Raw genomic sequence first — 23,644 nt, 5'->3', positions numbered from 1 at the left:
CTATGTGGACTCCCCACATAGGAGGTTGGTCAAGGAGGCTTAGTTGTTTGGCATACAAGATGGAGTAGTAAATTAGATTAGACATCGGCTTCACAGGAAAAGCCAGAGAATAGTAGTAGATGGTTGCTTCTCTGCCTGGAGCTTTGACTAGTGGTGTGCCACAGGGATTAGAATCAGGTTTAGTATCACTGGCGTAATGTTGTGAAATGTACACTGAATATGTAGATTTATATTTGTCACAAACACTATTTATAAATATGATGGACTCTTGCTGCCTCATATTCTTGAAGGAGCACATGCTTCCTCTCTGATGTGTATTTCAGTCTCCAGGTCACTCCATGTTTTTGTCACATGACTTAAGCACTAGATCACAGCGCAAGCTTCAAGTTGTTGCAATATCAAATTCATAAGAGCCACAAAACAAATCTTTTAGTGGAAATACCTCTGCTGAGTTCCCCATTAACTACCCTATTTCAACGACATTGTGACCTCTGCCTTTGCCACAGTTAGACCGTGCTGAGGTTCAGAGGTTCTGTTCTAGGGTGGGGACAATGGGGTTGTCAGCTGTTGAAGGAATAATCCACACTCATGTACAGTAATAACCTGCCCTGGCGGTTCTCCCACACAGAACCCCGCTCACTTTGTGCATGGCCGAGAAACATTACCTACCAAGACGCAGTACGGAGAAGAAGAGCAGCCAGAACATGCAGAGGATTGGCGCAATGATGACCTGGCTGACAGCAGCTGAGTGCAGCCGATGGTTGAGCTTGGTGGGTAAGCACGCATAATAAATGTTATATCGATCCACCAGGTGTTTCAGCAACATGTAGAGCAGCCCTACACATAAGCACAAGGACAACATGGTCAGTTAAAGCTGTGGAGGGAGGCAGAGAAGTCAAGGAGAAAGAAAGGAGGCGGGAAGGGAGGGAGAAGAAGTGGAGTAGATGACAGATGAGATACTAAGGTTGAGGGAGGGACACGATGAATTAGGAAAAGACCAGGAGAAAGAGAAGTGGAGACAGGTAGGGAATAGATAGAAAAAGGTGGGTCCAAGAAAAGAAATCGAGAGGAGTTTGAGACAGGAGAAGGAAAGGAGAATGGACAGGTGGTAAGAGAAGAGGAGATAGATGGAAATATCAGGAAAGATACATTGAGAGATGGGGAGGTTGAGATGGGCAGGAAGAAGGGAGATAGGTGGGTCAGGGAAGGGACATTGAGAGATGGGGAGATTGAGGTGTGCAGGAGGAAGGAAGAATGAGCAGGTGAGGAGAGAAAGAGGAGTTGGGAGTGAAAGAGTGGGAGGAAAAAACATCATGGTCATGCACACAAATCATCAACAAACAGCATGTGGTGCAATTAATGTGAGAAACATAGCATGGCACAAAAAGGCAGAGTGTGGTCAGTTTCCCAGTTACCCAGTCTCTGCATTTTTCACAGTACACAGGAAATACAACAAATGTGTTGGGTACATCAACTCAGTTTTAAAATATGTTATCTTTATGGAGACTTGTCTAAAAGTGAGATATAAATGTATGACTTGTGTCCAGTCTGTACACACGAATGTTTGACAGATCGGCTGGATGGATTTGTAATGGGGGCTACAGGTATCTCTTGATGCCTGGGAACTCAGCTTATGGCCACATCTCCGATTACAAACTGTGCAGAATATGAACAGTTCACGAGAATAGAACCCTGCCATAACCTGTGCATAACCAGTACTTCAGCCTTCTATCTAGCTCCCTAAATTCTCTCTTTAGGAGCTCCTCCCTTTTCCTCCTTATATCATTGGTGCCAATAAGTACCTTCTGGCTGCTCACCCACTCCCCTTAGAATGCCATGGACCTGATCCGAGACTCTCTTGACCCTGGGACTTGTAAGGCAACATACTGTCTGGGTGTCTCTGTCCCACCCACAGAATCTCATGTCAAGTCCTCTAATGGAATCCCCTATCACTACTGCAGTCCTCTTCTACTCCCTTCCCTTCTGAGCCACAGCACCAGATTCAGTGTTAGAGCCCCAGTCACTGTGGCTCCCCCCACCCCAAAAATATCCAAATGGTATACTTATTATCAAGGGGAATGGCCAAAAGGGTACTCTGTGCAGGTTGCCCATTTCTTTTCCCTCTCCTGACTGTCACCCAGATACCTCCCTCCTAGGGGTAACTACCTCCCTGTAGCTCTATCACCTCCTCAGTTTCTCACATGAGCCAGAGGTCATCAAGCCACAGCTCCAGTTCTTTAAGTTTTCTGAGGAGCTGCAGGTCAGTGCACCTGGTGCAGATGTGGTTAACCAGGATAGAAACATAGAAAACCTACAGCACAAGAAAGGTCTTTCGGCCCACAATGCTGTGCCAAACATGTACTTTGGAGAAGGAAGTCTGAGAATCAGAATGGGAGAGCTGCAGGAGCCATTTTGATTTTTTCTTCTCATTGGGGTTAAGAGAGGTGGGACTGCACAGGTGTGTGACGTCGGGCAGTGAAGCGCGGAAGATTTAAAAGGAACACAGCCTTATACAGCAGGCAGTGTCGTTTTGGGTAGTGGAGTGAGCTGGGAGCAGAGCCTTAATCCTGGCTTAAAGGATTTGCTCAACGGGTTTAGGTGGAAATGGGCGAGGCAAGGTAGGTTTAGTTTAGTCTCTTAGCCTCCCGGACGCCAGGTGTGCTGAGCTGCAGCTCCTAAGGGACTGTGTTAGGGAACTGGAAGTGCAGCTCGATGACCTTCGTCTGGTCAGGGACAGTGAAGAGTTGATAGAGAGAAGTTACAGGCAGGTGGTCACACCAGGGCCATGGGAGGCAGACAAGTGGATCACGGTTAGGAGATGGAAGGGGAAGAGTCAGGTACTAGAGAGTACACCGGTGGCTGTACCCCTTGACAATAAGTGTTCCTGTTTGAGTACGGTTGAGCGGGACAGCCTACCTGGGAGAAGCGGCAGTGGCCGTGCCTCTGACACAGAGTCCGGCCCTGTAGTCCAGAAGGGTAGGGAAAGGAAGAGGAAGGCAGTAGTAATAGGGGACTTGATAGTTAGGGGGTCAGATAGGTGATTCTGTGGACTCCATCAGGAGACACGGATGGTAGTTTGCCTCCCTGGTGCCAGGGTCCGGGATGTTTCTGATTGCGTCCAAGATATCCTGAAGTGGGAGGGTGAGGAGCCAGAGGTCATGGTACATATAGGTACCAATGACATAGGTAGGAAAAGGGAAGAGGTCCTGAAAGGAGAATATAGGGAGTTAGGGAGGCAGCTGAGAAGAAGGACGGCAAAGGTAGTAATCTCGGGATTACTGCCTGTGCCACGCGACAGTGAGAGTAGGAATGGAATGAGGTGGATGATAAATGCATGGCTGAGGGATTGGAGCAAAGGGTAGGGATTCAAGTTTCTGGATCATTGGGACCTCTTTTGGGGCAAGTGTGACCTGTACAAAAAGGATGAGTTGCACTTGAATCCTAGGGGGACCAATATGCTGGTGGGGAATTTGCTAAGGTTACTGAGGAGACTTTAAACTAGAATGATTGGGGGGTGGGAATCAAATTGAAGAGACTAGAGGAGAGGAGGTGAGTTCACGAATAGAGAAAGCTTGTAGACAGTTTGTGAGGGAGGATTGACAAATGATAGAGAAGGGGAGCGCTCAGACCGAAGACATAGGGGGGAAGGAAGAAAAAGAAGATAGTAAAGTTGTTTGCTTCGTTAGGGATAAACAGAGAGTAAGAGGTGGAGAATTTCTTAAATGCATTTATTTTAATGCTAGGAGCATTGTAAGAAAGGCGAATGATCTTAGAGCATGGATTGATACCTGGAAATATGATGATGCAGCTATTAGTGAAACATGGCGGCAGGAGGGGTGTGACTGGCAACTAATTATTCCTGGATTTCATTGCTTCAGTTGTGATAGAATCGGAGGGACAAGAGGGGGAGGTGTTGCATTGCTTGCCAGAGAAAATATTGCAGCAGTACTTGGCAGGATAGATTAGAGGGCTCGTCTAAGGAGACTATTTGGGTGGAATTGAGGAATGGGAAAGGTGTATTAACACTTGTAGGGGTGTATTATAGACCTAATGGGGAGCGAGAATTGGAGGAGCAAATGTGTAAGGAGATAGCAGATATTTGTAGTAAGCACAGAGTTGTGATTGTGGGAGATTTTAATTTTCCACACATAGACTAGAAAGTCCATTCTGTAAAAGGCCTGGATGTTTTGGAGTTTGTTAAATGTAAGCAGGATAGTTATTTGCAGCAATACATAGAGGTACCAACTGGAGAAGGGGCAGTGTTGGATCTCCTGTTAGGGAATGAGATAGGTTGGGTGACGGAGGTATGTGTTGGGGAGCACTTTGGGTCCAGTGATCACAATGCCATTAGTTTCAATATAATTATGGAGAAGGATAGGTCTGGACCCAGGGTTGAGATTTTTGATTGGAGAAAGGCTAACTTTGAGGAGATGCAAAAAGATTTAGAAGGAGTGGATTGGGACAATTTGTTTTATGGGAAGGATGTAATAGAGAAATGGAGGTCATTTAAAGGTGAAATTTTGAGGGTACAGAATCTTTACATTCCTGTTAGGTTGAAAGGAAAGGTTAAATGTTTGAGAGCACCATGGTTTTCAAGGGATATTGGAAACTTGGTTTGGAAAAAGAGGGAGATCTACAATAAATATAGGCAGCATGGAGTAAATGAGGTGCTCGAGGAATATAAAGAATGTAAAAAGAATCTTAAGAAAGAAATTAGAAAAGCTAAAAGAAGAAATGAGGTTGCTTTGGCAAGTAAGGTGAAAATAAATCCAAAGTGTTTCTACAGTTATATTAATAGCAAAAGAATAGTGAGGGATAAAATTGGTCCCTTAGTGGACAGCTATGTGTGGAGCCAAAGGAGATGGGGGAGATCTTGAACAATTTATTTTCTTCGGTATTTACTAAGCAGAAGGATGTTGAATTGTGTAAGATAAGGGAAACAAGTAGGGTAGTTATGGAAACTATGATGATTAAAGATGAGGAAGTACTGGCGCTTTTAAAGAATACAGAAGTGGATAAGTCTCCGGATTCTGACTGGATATTCCCTAGGACCTTGAGGGAAGTTAGTGTAGAAATAGCAGGGGCTCTTACAGAAATATTTCAAATGTCATTAGAAACGGGGATGGTGCCAGAGGATTGGCGAATTGCTCAAGTGGTTCCATTGTTTAAAAAGGGTTCTAAGAGTAAACCTAGCAATTATCGACCTGTAAATTTGACATCAGTGGTGGGTAAATTAATGGAAAGTATTCTTAGAAATGGTATATATAATTATCTGGATAGACAGGGTCTGATTAGGAACAGTCAACATGGATTTGTGCTTGGAAGGTCATGTTTGACAAATCTTATTGAATTTTTTGAAGAGGTCACTAGGAAAGTTGATGAGGGTAAAGCAGTGGATGTTATCTATATGAACTTCAGTAAGGCCTTAGACAAGGTTCCACACAGAAGGTTAGTTAGGAAGGTCCAATTGTTAGGTATTAATATTGAAGTAGTAAAAAGGATTCAACAGTGGCTGGATGGGAGATGCCAGAGAGTAGCGGTGGATAATTTTTTGTCAGGTTGGAGGCCGGTGACTAATGGTGTGCCTCAGGGATCTGTAATAGGTCCAATGTTGTTTGTCATATACATTAATGATCTGGATGATGGGGTGGTAAATTGGATTAGGAAGTGTGCAGATGATACTAAGATAGGTGGCGTTGTGGATAATGAAGTAGGTTTTCAAAGCTTGCACAGAGATTTAAGCCAGTTAGGAGAGTGGGCTGAAAGATGGCAGATGGAGTTTAATGCTGATAAGTGTGAGGTACTACATTTTGGTAGGACTAATTAAAATAGGACATACATGGTAAATGGTAGGGCATTGAAGAATGTAGTAGAACAGAGTGATCCAGGAATAATGGTGCATAGTTCCCTGAAGGTGGAATCTCATGTGGATAGGGTGGTGAAGAAAGCTTTTGGTATGCTGGCCTTTATAAATCAGAGCATTGAGTATAGGAGTTGAGATGTAATGTTAAAATTGTACAAGGCATTGGTGAGGTCAAATTTGGAGTATTGTGTACAGTTCTGGTCACCAAATTATAGGAAAAATATCAACAAAATAGAGAGAGTACAGAGGAGATTTACTAGAATGTTACCTGGGTTTCAGCACCTAAGTTACAGAGAAAGGTTGAACAAGTTAGGTCTTTGGAGCATAGAAGGTTGAGGGGGGACTTGATAGAGGTATTTAAAATTATGAGGGGGATAGATAGAGTTGAAATGGATAGGCTTTTTCCATTGAGAGTAGGGGAGATTCAAACAAGAGGACATGAGTTGAGAGTTAGGGGGCAAAAGTTTAGGGGTAACACGAGGGAGAACTTCTTTACTCAGAGAGTGTTAGCTCTGTGGAATGAGCTTCCAGTAGAAGTGGTAGAGGCAGGTTCGATATTGTCATTTAAAAAAAGATTGGATAGGTATATGGACAGGAAAGGAATGGACGGTTATGGGTGAGTGCAGGTCGGTAGGACTAGGTGAGAGTAAGTGATCGGCACGGACTAGAAGGGCTGAGATGGCCTGTTTCTTTGCTGTAATTATTATATGGTTACTTTAGAAATTACCTATGGTTACCCATAGCCCTCTATTTTTCTAAGCTCCATGTAGCTATCCATGAGTCTCTTAAAAGACCCTATCGTATCCACCTGTTGTCGCTAGCAGCCCATTCCATGCACTCACCACTCTCTGCGTAAAAAACCTACCCAACATCTCCTCCATACCTACTTCCAAGCACAGTAAAACTGTGCCCTCTTGTGTTAGCCATCAGAGTCCCCACATCTCACACAAAGAACACAACATTGCCCCTAGAGCCATTCTCACTGCTCTAACTATGCAGTAGCAGACAGGGAATGAAAAAGGAGAAACCTACCAGATATTTACTTCACTCAGCCGGTTCTTACCAGCTAAGCAGTCCCCTACCCCAATTGTTTCAAATAAATGAAGGGAATCTCGGCTATTTTCTCGATTAGTTTTTGTTCTTGGAGGTTGTTCCAAATAAATGATTAACTGGAATCCACTGTATAGCATGAAGACAGTGCCCCTTAGGTCCCCTTTAAGTCTTTCACCTCTCACTATGCCTTTTAATTTTTTAGTTCTATTTTCTTGGGAAAAGACTGTGTGTATTCACCCTATTAATAGCCTTCATAATTTTTTTACATCTCTACAAAATCAGTCCTTGGAATGAAACACTTGCCTCCCTATAATTCAGACCCTCTAGTTTACTGGGCCTTAATGTTCCAGCACAATTATTCAAGATTTGGGTGAAAGAACTCCTGTCTCTCCAAGACCACTAGTGACAGTAAATTAGGAGAGACAGTAGGTGACATGGAAGAGCAAGAAGATACGAAGTGTAGGTAGACTGAGTGGGAAGAGCCAAAGTGACTGAGAGTGAGAAATCGATCTGATAACATCAAATTGGACTTTCTTTTATATAAATTAATGAGAGAGTAGGAAATAAGGGAATGTGTGCCACTCGGTACACATGTACAACCTGTCTAAATGCCTTCCCACAAGCTCCAATTCACAGACAGTTTTCAACTTTCATTGTTGCTGTTTCACATATTTAAGACACATAGAAACCCTACAGCACAATACAGGCCCTTCGGCCCACAATGCTGTGCTGAACATGTACTTACTTTAGAGATTACCTAGGGTTACCCACAGCCCTCCATAGTTATACAAATGCTTGTTCTAATATAATCATGCCAGTATCATTATACTGTCTTACAAACATGTTGGCTGGTGGCATAGTGGCATCAGCGCTGGACTTTGGGGCAAGAGGTCCCAAGTTCAAATCCAGCTGGCTCCCTTGGGTTGAGTGTTGAGCTAGCAACTCGACCTTGTAAAAAAAAACCTGGAGAGGGATGGGCTCCACTAGTTTTGCACCAAGATTGGTGCAAAAAGCTTGTCATGACTCCAGCAGGAGTTAAGGGCGCGCACACGCACACACACACACACACACACACACACACACACACACACACACACACACACCTTACATCTTATGATCTTATGTCAACCTGTCAATCTTCAGGGACTGCCAATCAGGGACTTGGTCATATTATTTTGTGCCTGTATTTGCTGGATTGTAACTATATGTGCTGTGTGTGACTATATGTACTGTATTTTGCAACTTAACCCTGGAGGAACAATATTTTGTTTAGGTGCATATATATGTATGTGTATGGTTGAATGACAATTCATTTGAACTTGAAGAAAACAACATTTCAAATCCAGGTGGATGGATGATAAGGACTGGGTAAATGACTGGCTAATAGAAGTGGATTATGATGGGACTGGCTTATACAAGATGGCCATTTTTGGGTGTACTGGTTATGAAGGGTGAAAGATACGTAAGGCTCTAGTTATGTAGTATCTGGAATAATTATATTCTGCTTTGATCACTGTGAAAGAAGGTATTGGCTATGGACGTAATTCATAGAACACAGACACTCACCGAAGGGAACGATAATCGGACACGTGATACTGTAGGTCATCACAACAGCAAATATACACATGGTCCAAGCATACTCCAATCCAAACTGGTACTCATAGGCTTGATTCTGGGGAGAGAGAGAGGGGTGAGGTTAGGAAGGGGGTGTGTGCAGTGGTGTATGATAGACAGAAGGGTGGAAGATATTGAGCAATCCTTCAAATATTCACAGTCCCCTGATCATCCACCCCACCCCCATGAACTTAGACTTACAGCAATAAAAGTTCAGATCCTTTTGGCCAGCTGAGGTTGGTATCATTCCCTCCATTTTTAAGTCCTCTCACCCCATTTTTCCTACCCACCCTGTGCTCAACTCCTTTCAACCCTTCAATGCAATGTAGATAAGAAGGAATTCTTCATCCACTAAATGCACACGCTCAAGAAATACAGCTATGATCTGCGCAAAGTCATCAAGGCAGTGAAACAACAATATAGGGACAAGATTCAGACTCAACTCTCCACCAAAAACACACGCAGCTTATGGCAAAGTCAACACACCATTGCAGACTTCAAAGATAAATGCAGTGGAATTTCTAACACTGCTGTCTTTCTCCCAGATGAGCTAAATCTTTATTACACTCGATTTGATGTTGCCAACACTGAGCCCCTGAGGAGACCTACAGCTGATGTGACCTGCAGCTTGGTGATCTCTGAGGCTGAAGTATGCAAGTGTTTCCAACGAGTGGACAGTCACAAGGCTGTAGAACCCAACGGCATCCAAGAGCGAGTACTCAGAGTGTGTGTGGCACAACTGGCAGGTGTATTTACTGACATTTTTAACCTCTCCCTCTCCCAAAGTAGAGTGCCCTCCTGCTTCAAAACATCCACGAATGTTCCAGCACCTAAAAAGACCAAGGTAGTATATCTGAACGACTGGCATCCTGTCACACTCACCTCAATAATAAGCAAATGCTTTGAGAATCTGGTCAAGGACTACATCTGCAGCATGCTACCATCCACACTGGACTCCCTACAATTCACCTACTGACACAACTGATTGACGGATACTGCAATAGCCACTGCTCCACACACTAGACTTACACATCTGGAGAAGAAGGATGCTTATGTGAGAGTGCTGTTCTTGGACTACAGTTTCAACACCATAATTCCCTCCAAGCTTGACAAGAAGCGCAGAGAACTTGGCCACCCTGCCTTTTGTAGCTGGATACTGGACTTCCTGTCGATCGCCAGCAAGTGGCAAAAGTGGGCTCTCTCACCTCTGCCCCTCTGACCTCCAACACAGGTGCCCCTCAGGACTGTGTCCTAAGCCCCCCACTTTACTCTCTGTATATGCATGACTGTGTCACCACCCAAAGCTCCAATCTGCTAATTAAATTTGCTGACAATACTACACTGATAGGCCTTGTCTCAAACAATAACAAGGTAGCCTACAGAGAAAAAATCATCACCCTGACACAGTGGTGTCAAGAAAACAACCTCTTCCCTCAATGTCACAAAAACAAAGGAGCTGACTGTGGACTACAGGAGGAATGGAGACGTATTGACGTCAATACATCTGGGGTTGAGAGGGTGAACAGCTTTAAGTTCCTCGGCATAAACATCAACTAGGATCTCATGTGGTCTGAGCATACTGGCTGTGTGGCGAAAAGGGCACAACAGTTTGGTATGGGCCCCCAACTCCTAAGAAATTTCTAAAGGGCACAATTGAGAGCATCCTGACTGGTTGCATCACTTTCTGGTATGGGAATTGTACTTCTGTCAATTGCAGGACCCGACAGCGACCTGAGTCAACTCAACCACAAACTGTTCCAGCTGCTACCATCTGGGAAATGGTACCGCAGCATAAAAACCAACAGGCTCTGGGACAGCTTCTTCCACCATCCAGCAGACTGATTAATTCACGCTATTTCTATGTTATATTGTTATACATAATATTTATTATGAACTAATATAAATTGTATATTGCATATTTAGACAGAGATATAATGTAAAGATTTTTACTCCTCTTGTATATGAAGGATGTAAGTAATAAAGTCAATTCAGTTCAATTCAATTCATCCAAACAATAAGTCCTTTGATCATTTCCCCACTGGGAGGGTTGCGGACAGGAGTCTTTACCTTTTTCACATGTATCTGCTCCGCCTTTGATTTAGCAAACAGAAGCCTTGCAGTGTACACCAGCAACCCAGGGATACGCAGCAACTCCATTGCAGTACCGATCAGGCTGGATGTAATCACATAATTCACAAAGAAAGCCCCATTATCTGGCAGGAAGACACATCTGCAAGAGAAGGAAACAGCAAATCACACGCCAAAGTGGATATTCAGGAGAAGGATCTCATCAAGAGCCCCAGCATTCATGGATATTACAGATATCCAGGAGTGTGAGGAGCTTACAGACTGGGTCCTGACCCAGGTGTTTGGGCATCTTAATGAATTTTCACTGGGAGTGAGTGACGGACTGCAATTTAAATCCAGGTATTTGGATGATTTATATAGAGAATAACAGAACCCCAGCAGTGGCTTACAAAATTCAAAGTAAGTTTACACAAGTTTACTTTACACAAAGTAAGTTTGTACATATACAAACATGCATATCACCATATACTACCCTGAGATTAATTTTCTTGAAGGCATTTACAGTAAATACACAATAGATTCAATGAAAAACTAGACACAAAGACAAACAACCGAAGTGCAAAAGACAACAAATTGCACAAAAACAAAAAAAATAATAATATTAAGAGTGGACTACAGGCTGGGTTCTAATCCAGGAGTTTGGGGGGGAGTTATATAGAGAATAACAGATCTCCTGGAGTGGATTACAGGCTGGGGTCAAACTGCAAGGTTCTATATAGAATATCAGATCACTGAGAGTAGATTGCATGCACTTTGGGGTGTTTATAAGATGGTTAACTGGAGGTCATTGTTGTGTTTGCCAGAGGCTGATGCATGCACAGAAACACTAGGCAGAGTAGACACAACTACAGAGTGGAAACTTACTGGAACTTTACTTCTGCCTCATCCAGGAAGTTGGTGTCAAAGAGCCAGTGGAAAAAGACATCCAGACTGAAATGCAAACAGAAGATGATGTTATCCTTGGGCATCTGGGAGATGGGAGCAGCCTCAGGGAGAAGGAGACCCAGGCAGCGATGAGGGAATGGTCAGGGAAGGCATGACTCTCAGAAAACAAGGAAATGGTATTGGAGAGAGAAAGCCAAAGGCTGTGATAGGGAAGGGTGGTCCCTACAGTTGGAGAAAGCATGACCCTCTGTGTGCGGTGCTGGAGAAATCACATCTGTGGATGGGATGGTTTCACACTGCGGCTCAGGTACAGCTAGGTACGAAGACCACAGTAATAGGGGTGAGAACAGCAGTCAGCACCACTCTTAAGTAGATGAGATTTGGTCTGCACTTGGGGAATTGTGAAACATGGTGGTGGAATATGATAAGTAGTGAGGGATGTGGATTGTGGTGACAGGACACAGTAAGTGGTGGGTAGGCAGTTTTGGGACACGGAATGCAATAGACAACATAGTCAGTGGTGAGGGTACATGGTGTGGAACACAATAAGTAGTGCAATAAGTAATGAGGATATTTACTGGGAGGAAATGGTAAGTGGTGGTACGCAGTGGGTGGACACTGTGAATGGCAAGGTAGCATGATGGGTGTTTATGATGAGTGGCGAGGTTGCATGGTGGGAGTTTAGGTGAGTGGCGAGATAACGTGGGAGTTTACAGTAAGTAACGAGGTAGTGCGTTGGGAGTTTGGAGTTGATGGTGAGTGGCAAGGTTGCGTGGTCGGAGTTTACGGTGAGTGGCGATGTTGTGTGATGGGAGTTGATGGTGAGTGGCGAGATTGCGTGGTGGGAGTTTACAGTGAGTGGCGAGGTTGCACGGTGGGAGTTTGGAGTTGACGGTGAGTGGCGAGGTAGCGTGACAGTGATGCATGTGGATGCTTCCCCGGTGTCATGGATTATTGATTACCTGACTGACAGACCACAGTACGTGCGCTTGCAACACTGTGTGTCAGACGGAGTGCTCAGCAGCACTGGGGCTCCACAGGGGACTGTCCTGTCTCCCTTTCTCTTCACCATCTACACCTCAGACTTCAACTACTGCACAGAGTCTTGCCATCTTCAGAAGTTTTCTGATGACTCTGCCATAGTTGGATGCATCAGCAAGGGAGATGAGGCTGAGTACAGGGCTACGGTGGGAAACTCTGTCACATGGTGTGAGCAGAATCATCTGTAGCTGATCCAAGGGGTCAATGTGGACATGGTGGAGAATTACAAATACCCGGGGATACGAACTGACAATAAACTGGACTGGTCAAAGAACACTGAGGCTGTCTACAAGAAGGGTCAGAGCCGTCTCTACTTCCTGAGGAGACTGAGGTCCTTTAACATCTGCCGGATGATGCTGAGGATGTTCTATGAGTCTGTGGTGGCCAGTGCTATCGTGTTTGCTGTTGTGTGCTGGGGCAGCAGGCTGAGGGTAAGACACCAACAGAATCAACAAATTCATTCGTAAGGCCAGTGATGTTGTGGGGGTGGAACTGGACTCTCTGATGGTGGTGTCTGAAAAGAGGATGCTGTCCAAGTTGCATGCCATCTTGGACAATGTCTCCCAGCCACTCCATAATGTACTGGTTAGGCACAGGAGTACGTTCAGCCAGAGACTCATTCCACCGAGATGCAACACTGAGTGTCATAGGAAGTCATTCCTGCCTCTGGCCATCAAACTTTACAACTCCTCCCTCGGAGTGTCAGATACCCTGAGCCAATAGGCTGGTCCTGGACTTATTTCCACTTGGCATAATTTACCTATTATTATTTAACTATTTATGGTTTTATATTGCTATATTTCTACACTATTCTTGGTTGGTGCGACTGTAACGAAATCCAATTTCCCTCGGGATCAATAAAGTATGTCTGTCTGTCTGGTGGGAGTTTATGGTGAGTGGCGAGGTTGGACGGTGGGAGTTTATGGCGAGTGGTGAGATAACATCCTGGAGTTAATGGTGAGCGGTGAGGTAGCGCGGTGGGAGTTGACGGTGAGTGGCAAGGTAGTACGGTGGGAGCTTGGAGTTGACGGTGAGTGGCGAGGTTGCACAGTGGGAGTTTATGGTGAGTGGTGAGATAACATGGTAGGAGTTGATGGTGAGTGGCGAGGTAACGCAGTGGGAGTTTACAGTGAGTGGCCAGGTAACACAGTGGAGTTTATGGTGAGTGGCGAGATAACATCATGGAGTTAATGGTGAGTGGCGAGGTAAAGTGGTGGGAGTTGATGGTGAGTGGTGGGAGCTTATAGTGAGTGGTGAGGTTGCCTGGTGGGAGTTGACGGTGAGTGGCGAGGTTGCACAGTGGGAGTTTATGGTGAGTGGTGAGATAACATGGTAGGAGTTGATGGTGAGTGGCGAGGTAACGTCATGGAGTTAATGGTGAGTGGCGAGGTAGCGCGGTGGGAGTTGACAGTGAGTGGCGAGGTAGCGCGGTGGGAGTTGACAGTGAGTGGCGAGGTAGCGCGGTGGGAGTTGACAGTGAGTGGCGAGGTAGCGCGGTGGGAGTTGACAGTGAGTGGCGAGGTAGCGCGGTGGGAGTTGACGGTGAGTGGCGAGGTAGCATGGTTTTTTTTTTACAAAATCCTTTATTACAAATATTGGTGCTATGCAATATATACAAAACAGTGGCAAACACAATTACTTCACTACAAATAGACATTACACCAGAATGTTGCCATCTCTATCAACAATGACATTTACACCCCACGGAGCCCAATGGTCTCGAAACTCCTCTAAGGTCACCGTGGACTGTGCATGTTCTTTTTCAATATTTATCTGGGCACAAACATACCCCCTAAACATTGCCAGGCAGTCTGCCTGAGGAGATCCTCCCACCACCCCTTGAATGGCGAATTTCGCCAGCCCCAGGAGCAAGTTAACAAGGACTTCCTCATCCCTCCATGCTCCCCTCCTTCCTGGATGACCATATATAAATAGGGTGGGGCTAAAATGCAGCCAGAAGGCGAGAAGCAGCCCACGTAAATACGCAAAGAGGGGCTGCAGCCTCGTACACTCCATGTACATGTGGTACACGGTCTCCTCCAGCCTGCAGAAGTGCGAGGTAGCATGGTGGGAGTTGACGGTGAGTGGCAAGGTAGCACACTAGGAGTTAATGGTGAGTGGCAAGGTAGTATGGTGGGAGTTTATGGTGAGTGGCAAGGTTGCACGGTAGGAGTTAATGGTGAGTGACAAGGTTGCACGGTAGGACTTAATGGTGAGTGGCAAGGTAGTATGGTGGGAGTTAATGGTGAGTGGCAAGGTTGCACGGTGGGAGTTGACGGTGAGTGATGAGGTTGCCCAGTGGGAGTTTACAGTGAGTGGCCAGGTAACACAGTGGGAGTTGATGGTGAGTGGCGAGATAACATCATGGAGTTAATAGTGAGTGGCTAGGTAGCGTGGTGTGAGTTTGTGATGAGTGGTTAGGTTGTGCGGTGGGAGTTGACTGTGAGTGGTGAGGTAATGTGGTGGGAGTTTACAGTGAATGGCGAGGTAACGTCATGGGAGTTTAAGGTGAGTGGCAAGGTACCGTTGTGGGAGTTTATTGTGAGTGGTGAGGTAAACGAGTGGCAAGGTCACGTGGTGGGAGTTTGGAGTTGATGGTGAGTGGCGAGGTAGCATGGTGGGAGTTTATGTTGAGTGCTCAGGTAATGCAGTGGGCGTTTACAGTGAGTGGCGATGTTGCAGGTTGGGAGCTTACAGTGAGTGGTGAGGTAATGCAGTGGGAAAACACAGTAAGTGGTGAGATAACATGGTGAGAGTTCATAGTAAGTGATGAGGTAATGTGGTGGGGGAACATGGTATGAGAGGAGTAAATAAAAGTACAGAAGAGACAGGCAGAGTGGCCATTGTTGGGAGTGGACCAGTGGTGAGAGTAGGAATGTCCGGCTTTGGCTCAAAGGAGGCTTCAGTTTGGAAGAGGCATCGACCCTCAGTAAGTTGTCCGGGTAAGTTTCTGTTCAAGTTTCCTTTATCCTTACTCTGTCAGAGGTACTTAGTATAGTTTAAATGGCCACTGTGTATTCTTCATGCCAGATGTTGGAGTCCTGGGAGACCCAGAGTCTCCCAAGGAACTACATCTGCGTGGTGAATCCAGCTGCAGCTCCTTGAAGACTGAGTTAAGAGATCTGGAGCAGCAGCTCTGAAATACAACATCAAACCTGATGATCTGCAATAGAGTAACAAGATCATCCACCTTATTTCTTATACTTCATGCATTGAGATATAACACTTTGAGCACTGTATTTGCTGCCCTTTTTGATTCTACATCCCTGATGCACTGATATTCACCCTGCCGGCTGCAATTTTGCCCTATTACCTGCCTGCTGTTCTTGACAGTCTGACTGCATGCCATCTTTGTTTTTTTCCTTCCTATCCCTTCACTCTGGTTCACAAGTCTGAAGTACTTGGTGACATAGAGCAAGTTATGACAAAGTCTGCATGGTTTCCTTGAGGAAAAATCTTGCCTGACGGACCTATTGGAATTCTTTGAGGAGATTACAAGTAGGATAGATGAAGGGGATATTGTACATTTGGATTTTCAGAAGGCCTTTGACAAAGAACCACACATGAGGCTGCTTACCAAGTTAAGAGCCCATGGTATTACAGGAAAGTTACTAACACGGTTAGAGCATTGGCTGACTTGTAGGAGGCAACAGGTGGAAATATACGAGTCCTTTCCTAGTTGTCTGCCAGTGACTAATGGTGTTCCACAAGGGTCAGTGTTGGGACTGTGTCTTTTTATGCTGTTTATCAATGATTTAAATGATGGAAGAGATGGTTTCGTTGCCAGGTTTGCAGATGATACAAAGATTGGTGGAGGGGAAGGTAGTGTTGACGAAACAGGTAGGCTGCAGAAGGACTACCTGCATTGTGTGTTAAGGGAACTCTATGGGGGGGGGGTCACGGTAAGTGGCGAGGGTATGCAGTGGGAGGACACTGTAAGTGGCGAGGGTATGCGGTGGGGGCCATGGTAAGTGGTGAGGATATGCGGTAGGGGTACATGGCAAGTGATGAGGATATGCGGTGGGGGGGCACAGTAAGTGGTGAGGATATGTGGTGGGGAGTCACGGTAAGTGATGAGGGTACACAGTGGGGGTCACGATAAGTGGTGAGGGCACGTGGGGGGTCATGGTAAGTGGTGAGGGTATGCGATGGGGGATCACTTTAAGTGTTGAGGGTAGGGAGTGGGGAGGACATGGTAAATGATGAGGGTACAGGGTAAGTGGAAGGGGAATGCTGTAGGGGTTACATGGTAAGTGACTCAGTAGGTACAGAGGAGATGTCAGGGGTAACTTTTTTAACGCAGAGTGTGGTGAGTACGTGGAACAGGCTGCCAGCAACCGTGATGGAGGCGGATACAATATGGTCTTTTAAGAGACTCCTGGATAGGTACGTGGAGCTTAGAAAAATAGAGGGCTATGGGTAACCTTAGGTAACGTGTTCATCACAGCATTGTGGGCTGAAGGGCCTGTATTGTGCTGTAGGTTTTCTATGTTTCTCTGTTTCTATGTTTCTAAGTGGAGAGTGAATGCTGTGGGGAGTCATGGTAAGTGGAGAGGGAATGCCGTGGGTGGACATGGTAGGTGGAGAGGGAATGCCATGAAAGAAATGGTAAGTGGTGATGGTATGTGGAGTGGGGTCACTGTAAGTGGTGATGGTATGTGGAGTGGGGTCACAGTAAGTGGAGAGGGAATGCTGTGGGGAGTCACGGTAAGTGGAGAGGGAATGCCCTGGGCGGACATGGTAGGTGGAGAGGGAATGCCATGGGGTCATGGTAAGTGGTGATGGTATATGGAGTGGGGTCACGGTAAGCGGTGAGAGTATTTGGAGCCTGTGGAAAGCGGCCAGTGAGTGAGTGGGCCAGTGAAGGAGTGGAGATTTGAGGCTTTGACTTGAGAGATTCTGGCAGTTTTGGCAGTTGGACTGTGCAATCAAGATTTGAATAGCTCAGATTCAGCAGAAAGCAGCTGACTGGGGAATCGAGGTCAGGTGACCAAGCAGTTTGAAAAGCTCAAACAAATAAATAGAGGGGTAGCTCAAACGGAGCGGCCTTTGGAAAGCTGCCAGTGAGTGAGTGGGCCAGTGAGGGAGTGGAGATTTGAGGCTTTGACTCGAGAGATTTCGACGAGAAGAGGCGGAGGATGAGTTTGTTCCCAGTTAGTCTTTACAATGCCTCCTGAGATGGTGATGTGCCTCTCCTGTTAGATGTGGCAGTCTTAGGGGAACTCCCCTCTCCTGCAGAGTCACATCTGCCAGAAGGGCATGTGGTTGGGCGATCTGGAAGACCGTGTGAGGAATCTGGAGCAGCAGCTGGATGACCTTCAACTCATAAGGGAAAATGAGGCAGACACAGATGAGAACTACAGGGAGGTAGTCACACCTAGGCTGCCAGAAGCAGGTCGTTGGGTGACAGTCAGAGGGGGGGAAAGCCAAGGTGAGTAGACAGGTAGTGCAGAGCACCCCTGTAACCGTTCCCCTGAATAATAAGTTTACCGTCCTGGATACTGTTGGCAAGGACAACCAACCAGGTGTGAACCACAGTGGCAGGGTCTCTGGCACTGAATCTGACCCTGTGGTGCAGAAGGATGGGCTGGAGAAGAAGAGAGTTGTCATCATTGGAGACTCAATAGTCAGGGGAGTAGAGAGGAGGTTTTGTGGATGTGAGAAGGATACCCACATGGTTTATTGCCTCACGGGTGCCAGGGTCCGGGATGTCTCTGACCAGGTGCATGACATCCTGGTATGAGAGGGAAAGCAACCGGAAGTCGTGATACATATTGGTACCAACGACATAGTCAGGAAGAGGGATGAGGTCCTTAAGTGTGAGTTTCGGGAACTAGGTAGAAGGCCGAAGAACAGGACTTCAAGGGTGGTGTTCTCAGGATTGCTGCCAGTGCTACGTGACAGTGATAGTAAGAATTGGAGGAGATGGCAGTTGAATGAGTGGCTGAGGAGTTGGTGCAGGGGGCAGGGTTTTAGATTTTTGGATCACTGGGATCTCTTCTGAGGAAGATGGGACCTGTACAGATTGGATGGGTTGCACCTGAACTCAAGGGGGAGCAATATCCTTGCAGGTAGGTTTGCTAGCATGGTTCGAGAGGGTTTAAACTAATTTGCAAGGGGGATGGGACCCAGAGCGATAGAGCAGTGAAAGAAGTGCATGAAGCCAGATCTAACATATAGAGAGGCTTTGAGGAAAGAGAAGCAGAATAAAGGGTGTAAAGGTAGTAAGGTAGAAGGGCTAAAGTGTGTGTATTTCAATGCAAGAAGCATCAGAAACAAAGGTGATGAACTGAGAGCTTGGATAAATACATGGAATCATGATGTAGTGGCCATTACAGAGACTTGGCTGGCACCAGGGCAGGAATGGATTTTCAATATTCCTGGATTTCAGTGCTTTAAAAGGGATGGGGGGGGGGAGGGGAGGAGGGGTGGCATTACTGGTCAGGGATAAAATTACAGCTACAGAAAGGGTGGGTAATGTAGCAGGATCCTCTTTTGAGTCAGTATGGGTGGAAGTCAGGAACAGGAAGGGAGCAGTTACTCTACTGGGGGTATGCTATAGGCCCCCTGGTAGCAGCAGAGATACTGAAGAGCAGATTGGGAAGCAGATTTTGGAAAGGTGCAAAAATAACACGGTTGCTATCATGGGTGACTTTAACTTCCCTAATATTGATTGGCACTTGATTAGTTCCAAGGGTTTAGATGGGGCAGAGTTTGTTAAGTGGGTCCAGGATGGATTCCTGTCACAGTATGTTGACAGACTGACTAGGGGGAATGCTATACTAGATCTAGTATTAGGTAACAAACCAGGTCAGGTCACAGATCTCTCTGGGAAGGGCAAATTATGAGGCTAAAAAGGCTAGAACTAGCGGGTGTGAATTGGGATGATGTTTTTGCAGGAAAATGTACTATGGACATGTGGTCGATGTTTAAGGATCTCTTGCAAGATGTTAGGGATAAATTTGTCCAGGTGAGGAAGATAAAGAATGGTAGGGTGAAGGAACCATGGGTGACAAGTGAAGTGGAAAATCTAGTCAGGTGGAAGAAGACAGCATACATGAGGTTTAGGAAGCAAGGAGCAGATGGGTCTATTGAAGAATATAGGGTAGCAAGAATGGAGCTTAAGAAGGGGCTGAGAAGTGCAAGAAGAGGGCATGAGAAGGCCGTGGCGAGAAGGGTAAAGGAAAACCCCAAGGCATTCTTCAATTACGTGAAGTACATAAGGATGACAGGAGTGAAGGTAGAGATAAAAGTGGAAAGATGTGCCTGGAGGCTGTGGAAGTGAGCAAGGTCCTCAATGAATACTTCTCTTCGGTATTCAACAATGAGAGGGAATTTGATTATGGTCAGGACAATATGAGTGAGGTTAATGTTCTGGAGCATGTTGATATTAAGGATGAGGAGGTGTTGGAGTTGTTAAAATACATTAGGATGGATAAGTCCCCAGGGCCTGACGGAATATTCCCTAGGCTGCTCCATGAGGCGAGGGAAGAGATTGCTGAGCCTCTGGCTAGGATCTTTATGTCCTTGTTGTACATGGGAATGGTACCGGAGGATTGGAGGAAGGTGAATGTTGTTCCCTTGTTCAAAAAAGGTAGTAGGAATAGTCCAGGTAATTATAGACCAGTGATCCTTACGTCTGTGGTAGGAAAGCTGTTGGAAAAAATTCTAAGAGATAGAATCTATGGGCATTTAGAGAATCATGGTCTGAACAGGGACAGTCAGCATGGCTTTGTGAAGGGCAGATCGTGTCTAACAAGCCTGATAGAATTCTTTGAGGGGGGTGACCAGGCATATAGATGAGGGTAGTGCAGTGGATGTGATCTACATGGATTTTAGCAAGGCATTTGACAAGGTTCCACAAAGTAGGCTTATTCAGAAAGTCAAAAGGCACGGTATCCAGGGAAGTTTGGTCAGGTGGATTCAGAATTGGCTTGCCTGCAGAAGGCAGAGGGTCATGGTGGAGGGAGTACATTCAGATTGGAGGGTTGTGACTAGTGGTGTCCCACAAGGATCTGTTCTGGGAGCTCTACTTTTCGTGATTTTTATTAACAACTTGGATGTGGGGGTAGAAAGGTGGATTGGCAAGTTTGCAGATGATACAAAGGTTGGTGGTGTTGTAGATAGTGTAGAGGATTGTCAAAGATTGCAGAGAGACATTGATAGAATGCAGAAGTGGGCTGAGAAGTGGCAGATGGAGTTCAACCCGGAGAAGTGTGTGGAGAAGCAGAGGGATCTGGGGGTACATGTCCACGGATCCCTGAAAGTTGCCTCACAGGTAGATAGGGTAGTTAAGAAAGCTTATGGGGTGTTAGCTTTCTCCTATTAGCCCGAGTTAGGGAGTTGGAGCTGGAGCTGGATGAACTACGGATCATTCGGGAGGCAGAGGCAGAGATAGATAGGAGTTATCAGGAGGTAGTCACACCAAAAAACCAAGAAGTGGGCAGATGGGTGACGGTCCAGAGAGGCAGGGGGAGCAGGCAGAGAGAGCAGAGCACCCCTGCGGCCATTCCCATTAACAATAAGTATACCATACTGGATACTGTTGATGGGGATGACCTACCAGGAATGAGTTGTAGTGGTCCTGCCTCTGGCACAGAGGTTGAACCCTGAACTAGAAAGGGGAGGAGAGAAGAGAAGAGAGCGATAGTTTTAGGGGATTCTATAGTTAGGGGGGCAGATAGGAGATTTTGTGGGGCAGATCGGGAGTCTCGGATGGTATGTTGCCTCCCTGGTGCCAGGGTCCGGGACATCTCAGATCGGGTGCAGGCTATTCTTGAGAATGAGGGCATGAACCCAGATGTAGTGGTCCATGTAGGGACCAACGATGAAGGTAAGGTGAGTGAGGGGGTCCTGCTTAGAGAGTTCAGGGAGTTAGGAGTGAAGCTGAAAGGCAGGACCTCCAGGGTGACAATCTCGGGATTGCTACCTGTGCCACGTGCGAGTGAGGCGAAGAATAGAATGATTATGCACATTAATACGAGGCTGAGAGCATGGTGCAGGAAGGAAGGGTTCAGGTTTTTGGATAATTGGTCTTTGTTCCAGGGACATTGGGATCTGTTTCGAAGGGACGGTCTACATCTGAACCGGAGGGGTACTAACATTCTTGCAGGAGTGTTTGCCAGTGCTGCTCGGGGGGGGGGGGTTTAAACTAGATGTGCAGGGGGCAGGGATCCAGATCCAGAGGGTTGGTCAGAAGGAGCATGGGATTAAATGTGTAGAAGGTTTGGGTGATCTTGAGAAGGTCATCAAAATTCAGGGTGCAATTAGCCCGATGGAAGTTCAAGGAGCTGGGTTAGGTACAGTAGACAGTGTTTTAAGCAAAGAGAGGAGGAATGGTCTAAGAATTCTATACTTGAATGCGCGTAGTGTCAGAAATAAGACAGATGAGCTTGAAGCTCAGATGAAAATGGGGAACTACGATATTGTTGGGATAACAGAGACATGGCTGCAAGGGGATCAGGCCTGGGAATTGAGTGTACCAGGGTATACGTGCTATCGTAGAGACAGAAATATAGGAAGAGGGGGTGGGGTGGCCCTGTTGGTGAGGAATGAGATTCAGTCCTTAGCAAGAGGTGACTTGGGAACAGGGGAAGTAGAGTCTGTGTGGATTGAGCTGAGGAACAGTAAGGGTAAAAAGACCCTAATGGGTGTTGTGTACAGGCCCCCAAACAGTAGCATGGATATTGGGTACAAGTTGATTAGGGAGTTAACATTGGCATGTGCTAAAGGTAATGCAGTCATTATGGGAGATTTCAACATGCAGGTGAACTGGGAGAATCAGGTAGGTGCTGGACCCCAGGATAGGGAGTTTGTGGAGTGTCGAAGGGATGTTTTTTTGGAACAGCTTGTGCTTGAGCCAACCAGGAACGAGGCTATTTTGGACTTGGTGATGTGTAATGAACAGGAATTGATAAGTGATCTTGAAGTAAAGGAGTCATTAGGAAGTAGTGATCATAACATGATGAGTTTTTATCTACAATTTGAGAGGGATAAGGGCAGATCAGAGGTGTCAGTGTTGCAATTAAATAAAGGAGACTACAGAGCCATGAGGGAAGGGCTGGCCAAAGTTAAATGGGCGGATGCCCTGGCAGGAAAGACAGTGGATCAGCAGTGGCAGATATTCTTGGGCATAATACAAAAGATGCAAAAGCAGTTCATTCCAATGAGAAGGAAGGATTCAAAGAGGGGGAAGGGGCCACAGTGGTTGACAAAGGAAGTCAGAGATTGTATAGCATTAAAGAAAAAGAAGTATGACAGGGCTAAGATGAGTGGGAATACAGATGATTGGAAAAGTTTTAAGGAACAGCAGATCTTAACTAAAAAAGGAATACGGAGAGAAAAAAATCAGGTATGCGCTCAGTCTACCCAGGAATATAAAAGGGGATAGCAAAAGCTTTTTTAGCTATGTGAAGAGAAAGGAGATAGTTAAGAACAATGTTGGCCCCTTGAAGAATGAATTGGGAGAAATTGTTATGGGAAACAGGGAAATGGCAACAGAATTTAATGCGTACTTTAGATCTGTCTTCACCAGGGAGGACACAAGCAATCTCCCAGATGTATGGATGGGCCAGGGTCATAAGATATCAGAGGAATTGAGACAGATTGACATTAGGAAAGAAACTGTGATGAGTAGACTGGTAGGATTGAAGGCTAATAAATCCCCGGGTCCAGATGGTCTGCATCCGAGGGTTCTAAAAGAGGTGGCTCAGGAAACTGCGGATGCATTGGTAATCATTTTCCAATGTTCCTTAGATTCAGGATCAGTTCCTGAAGATTGGAGAGTGGCTAATGTTATCCCACTTTTCAAGAAGTGGGGGAAGGAGAAAACAGAGAACTATCGCCCTGTTAGCCTAACGTCAGTCGTGGGGAAGATGCTTGAGTCCATTATTAAGGACGAAATAGTGGCTTATCTTGATGGCAGTAATAGGATTAGGCTGAGCCAGCATGGATTTACCAAGGGCAAATCATGCATGACTAATCTGTTGGAGTTTTTTGAGGGTGTAACAAGGATGTTAGACGAGGGTAAGCCAGTGGATGTAGTGTAACTAGATTTTCAGAAGGCATTCGATAAGGTGCCACATAGGAGATTGGTGAGTA

General features: G+C 45.9%; 1 protein-coding gene across 1 annotated transcript in view; it reads right to left on the bottom strand.

The window, feature by feature from the left end:
• The window catches only part of tmem63c (transmembrane protein 63C), a 494,723-nt gene that overhangs the window by 102,277 nt on the left and 368,802 nt on the right, over positions 1 to 23,644 (bottom strand). Inside the window, exons 17-20 of the mRNA XM_059962995.1 lie at positions 11,483 to 11,548; positions 10,598 to 10,760; positions 8,483 to 8,588; positions 670 to 837 (exon numbers count right to left, since the gene is read on the bottom strand). Of these exons, the coding sequence (XP_059818978.1) occupies positions 670 to 837; positions 8,483 to 8,588; positions 10,598 to 10,760; positions 11,483 to 11,548 (503 nt within the window). The remainder of the gene's footprint in view (positions 1 to 669; positions 838 to 8,482; positions 8,589 to 10,597; positions 10,761 to 11,482; positions 11,549 to 23,644) is intronic.

Source organism: Hypanus sabinus, chromosome 2, assembly GCF_030144855.1.
Source record: "Hypanus sabinus isolate sHypSab1 chromosome 2, sHypSab1.hap1, whole genome shotgun sequence".
Lineage (NCBI taxonomy): Eukaryota > Metazoa > Chordata > Chondrichthyes > Myliobatiformes > Dasyatidae > Hypanus > Hypanus sabinus.
This window is presented reverse-complemented; position numbering and strand designations above follow the sequence as displayed.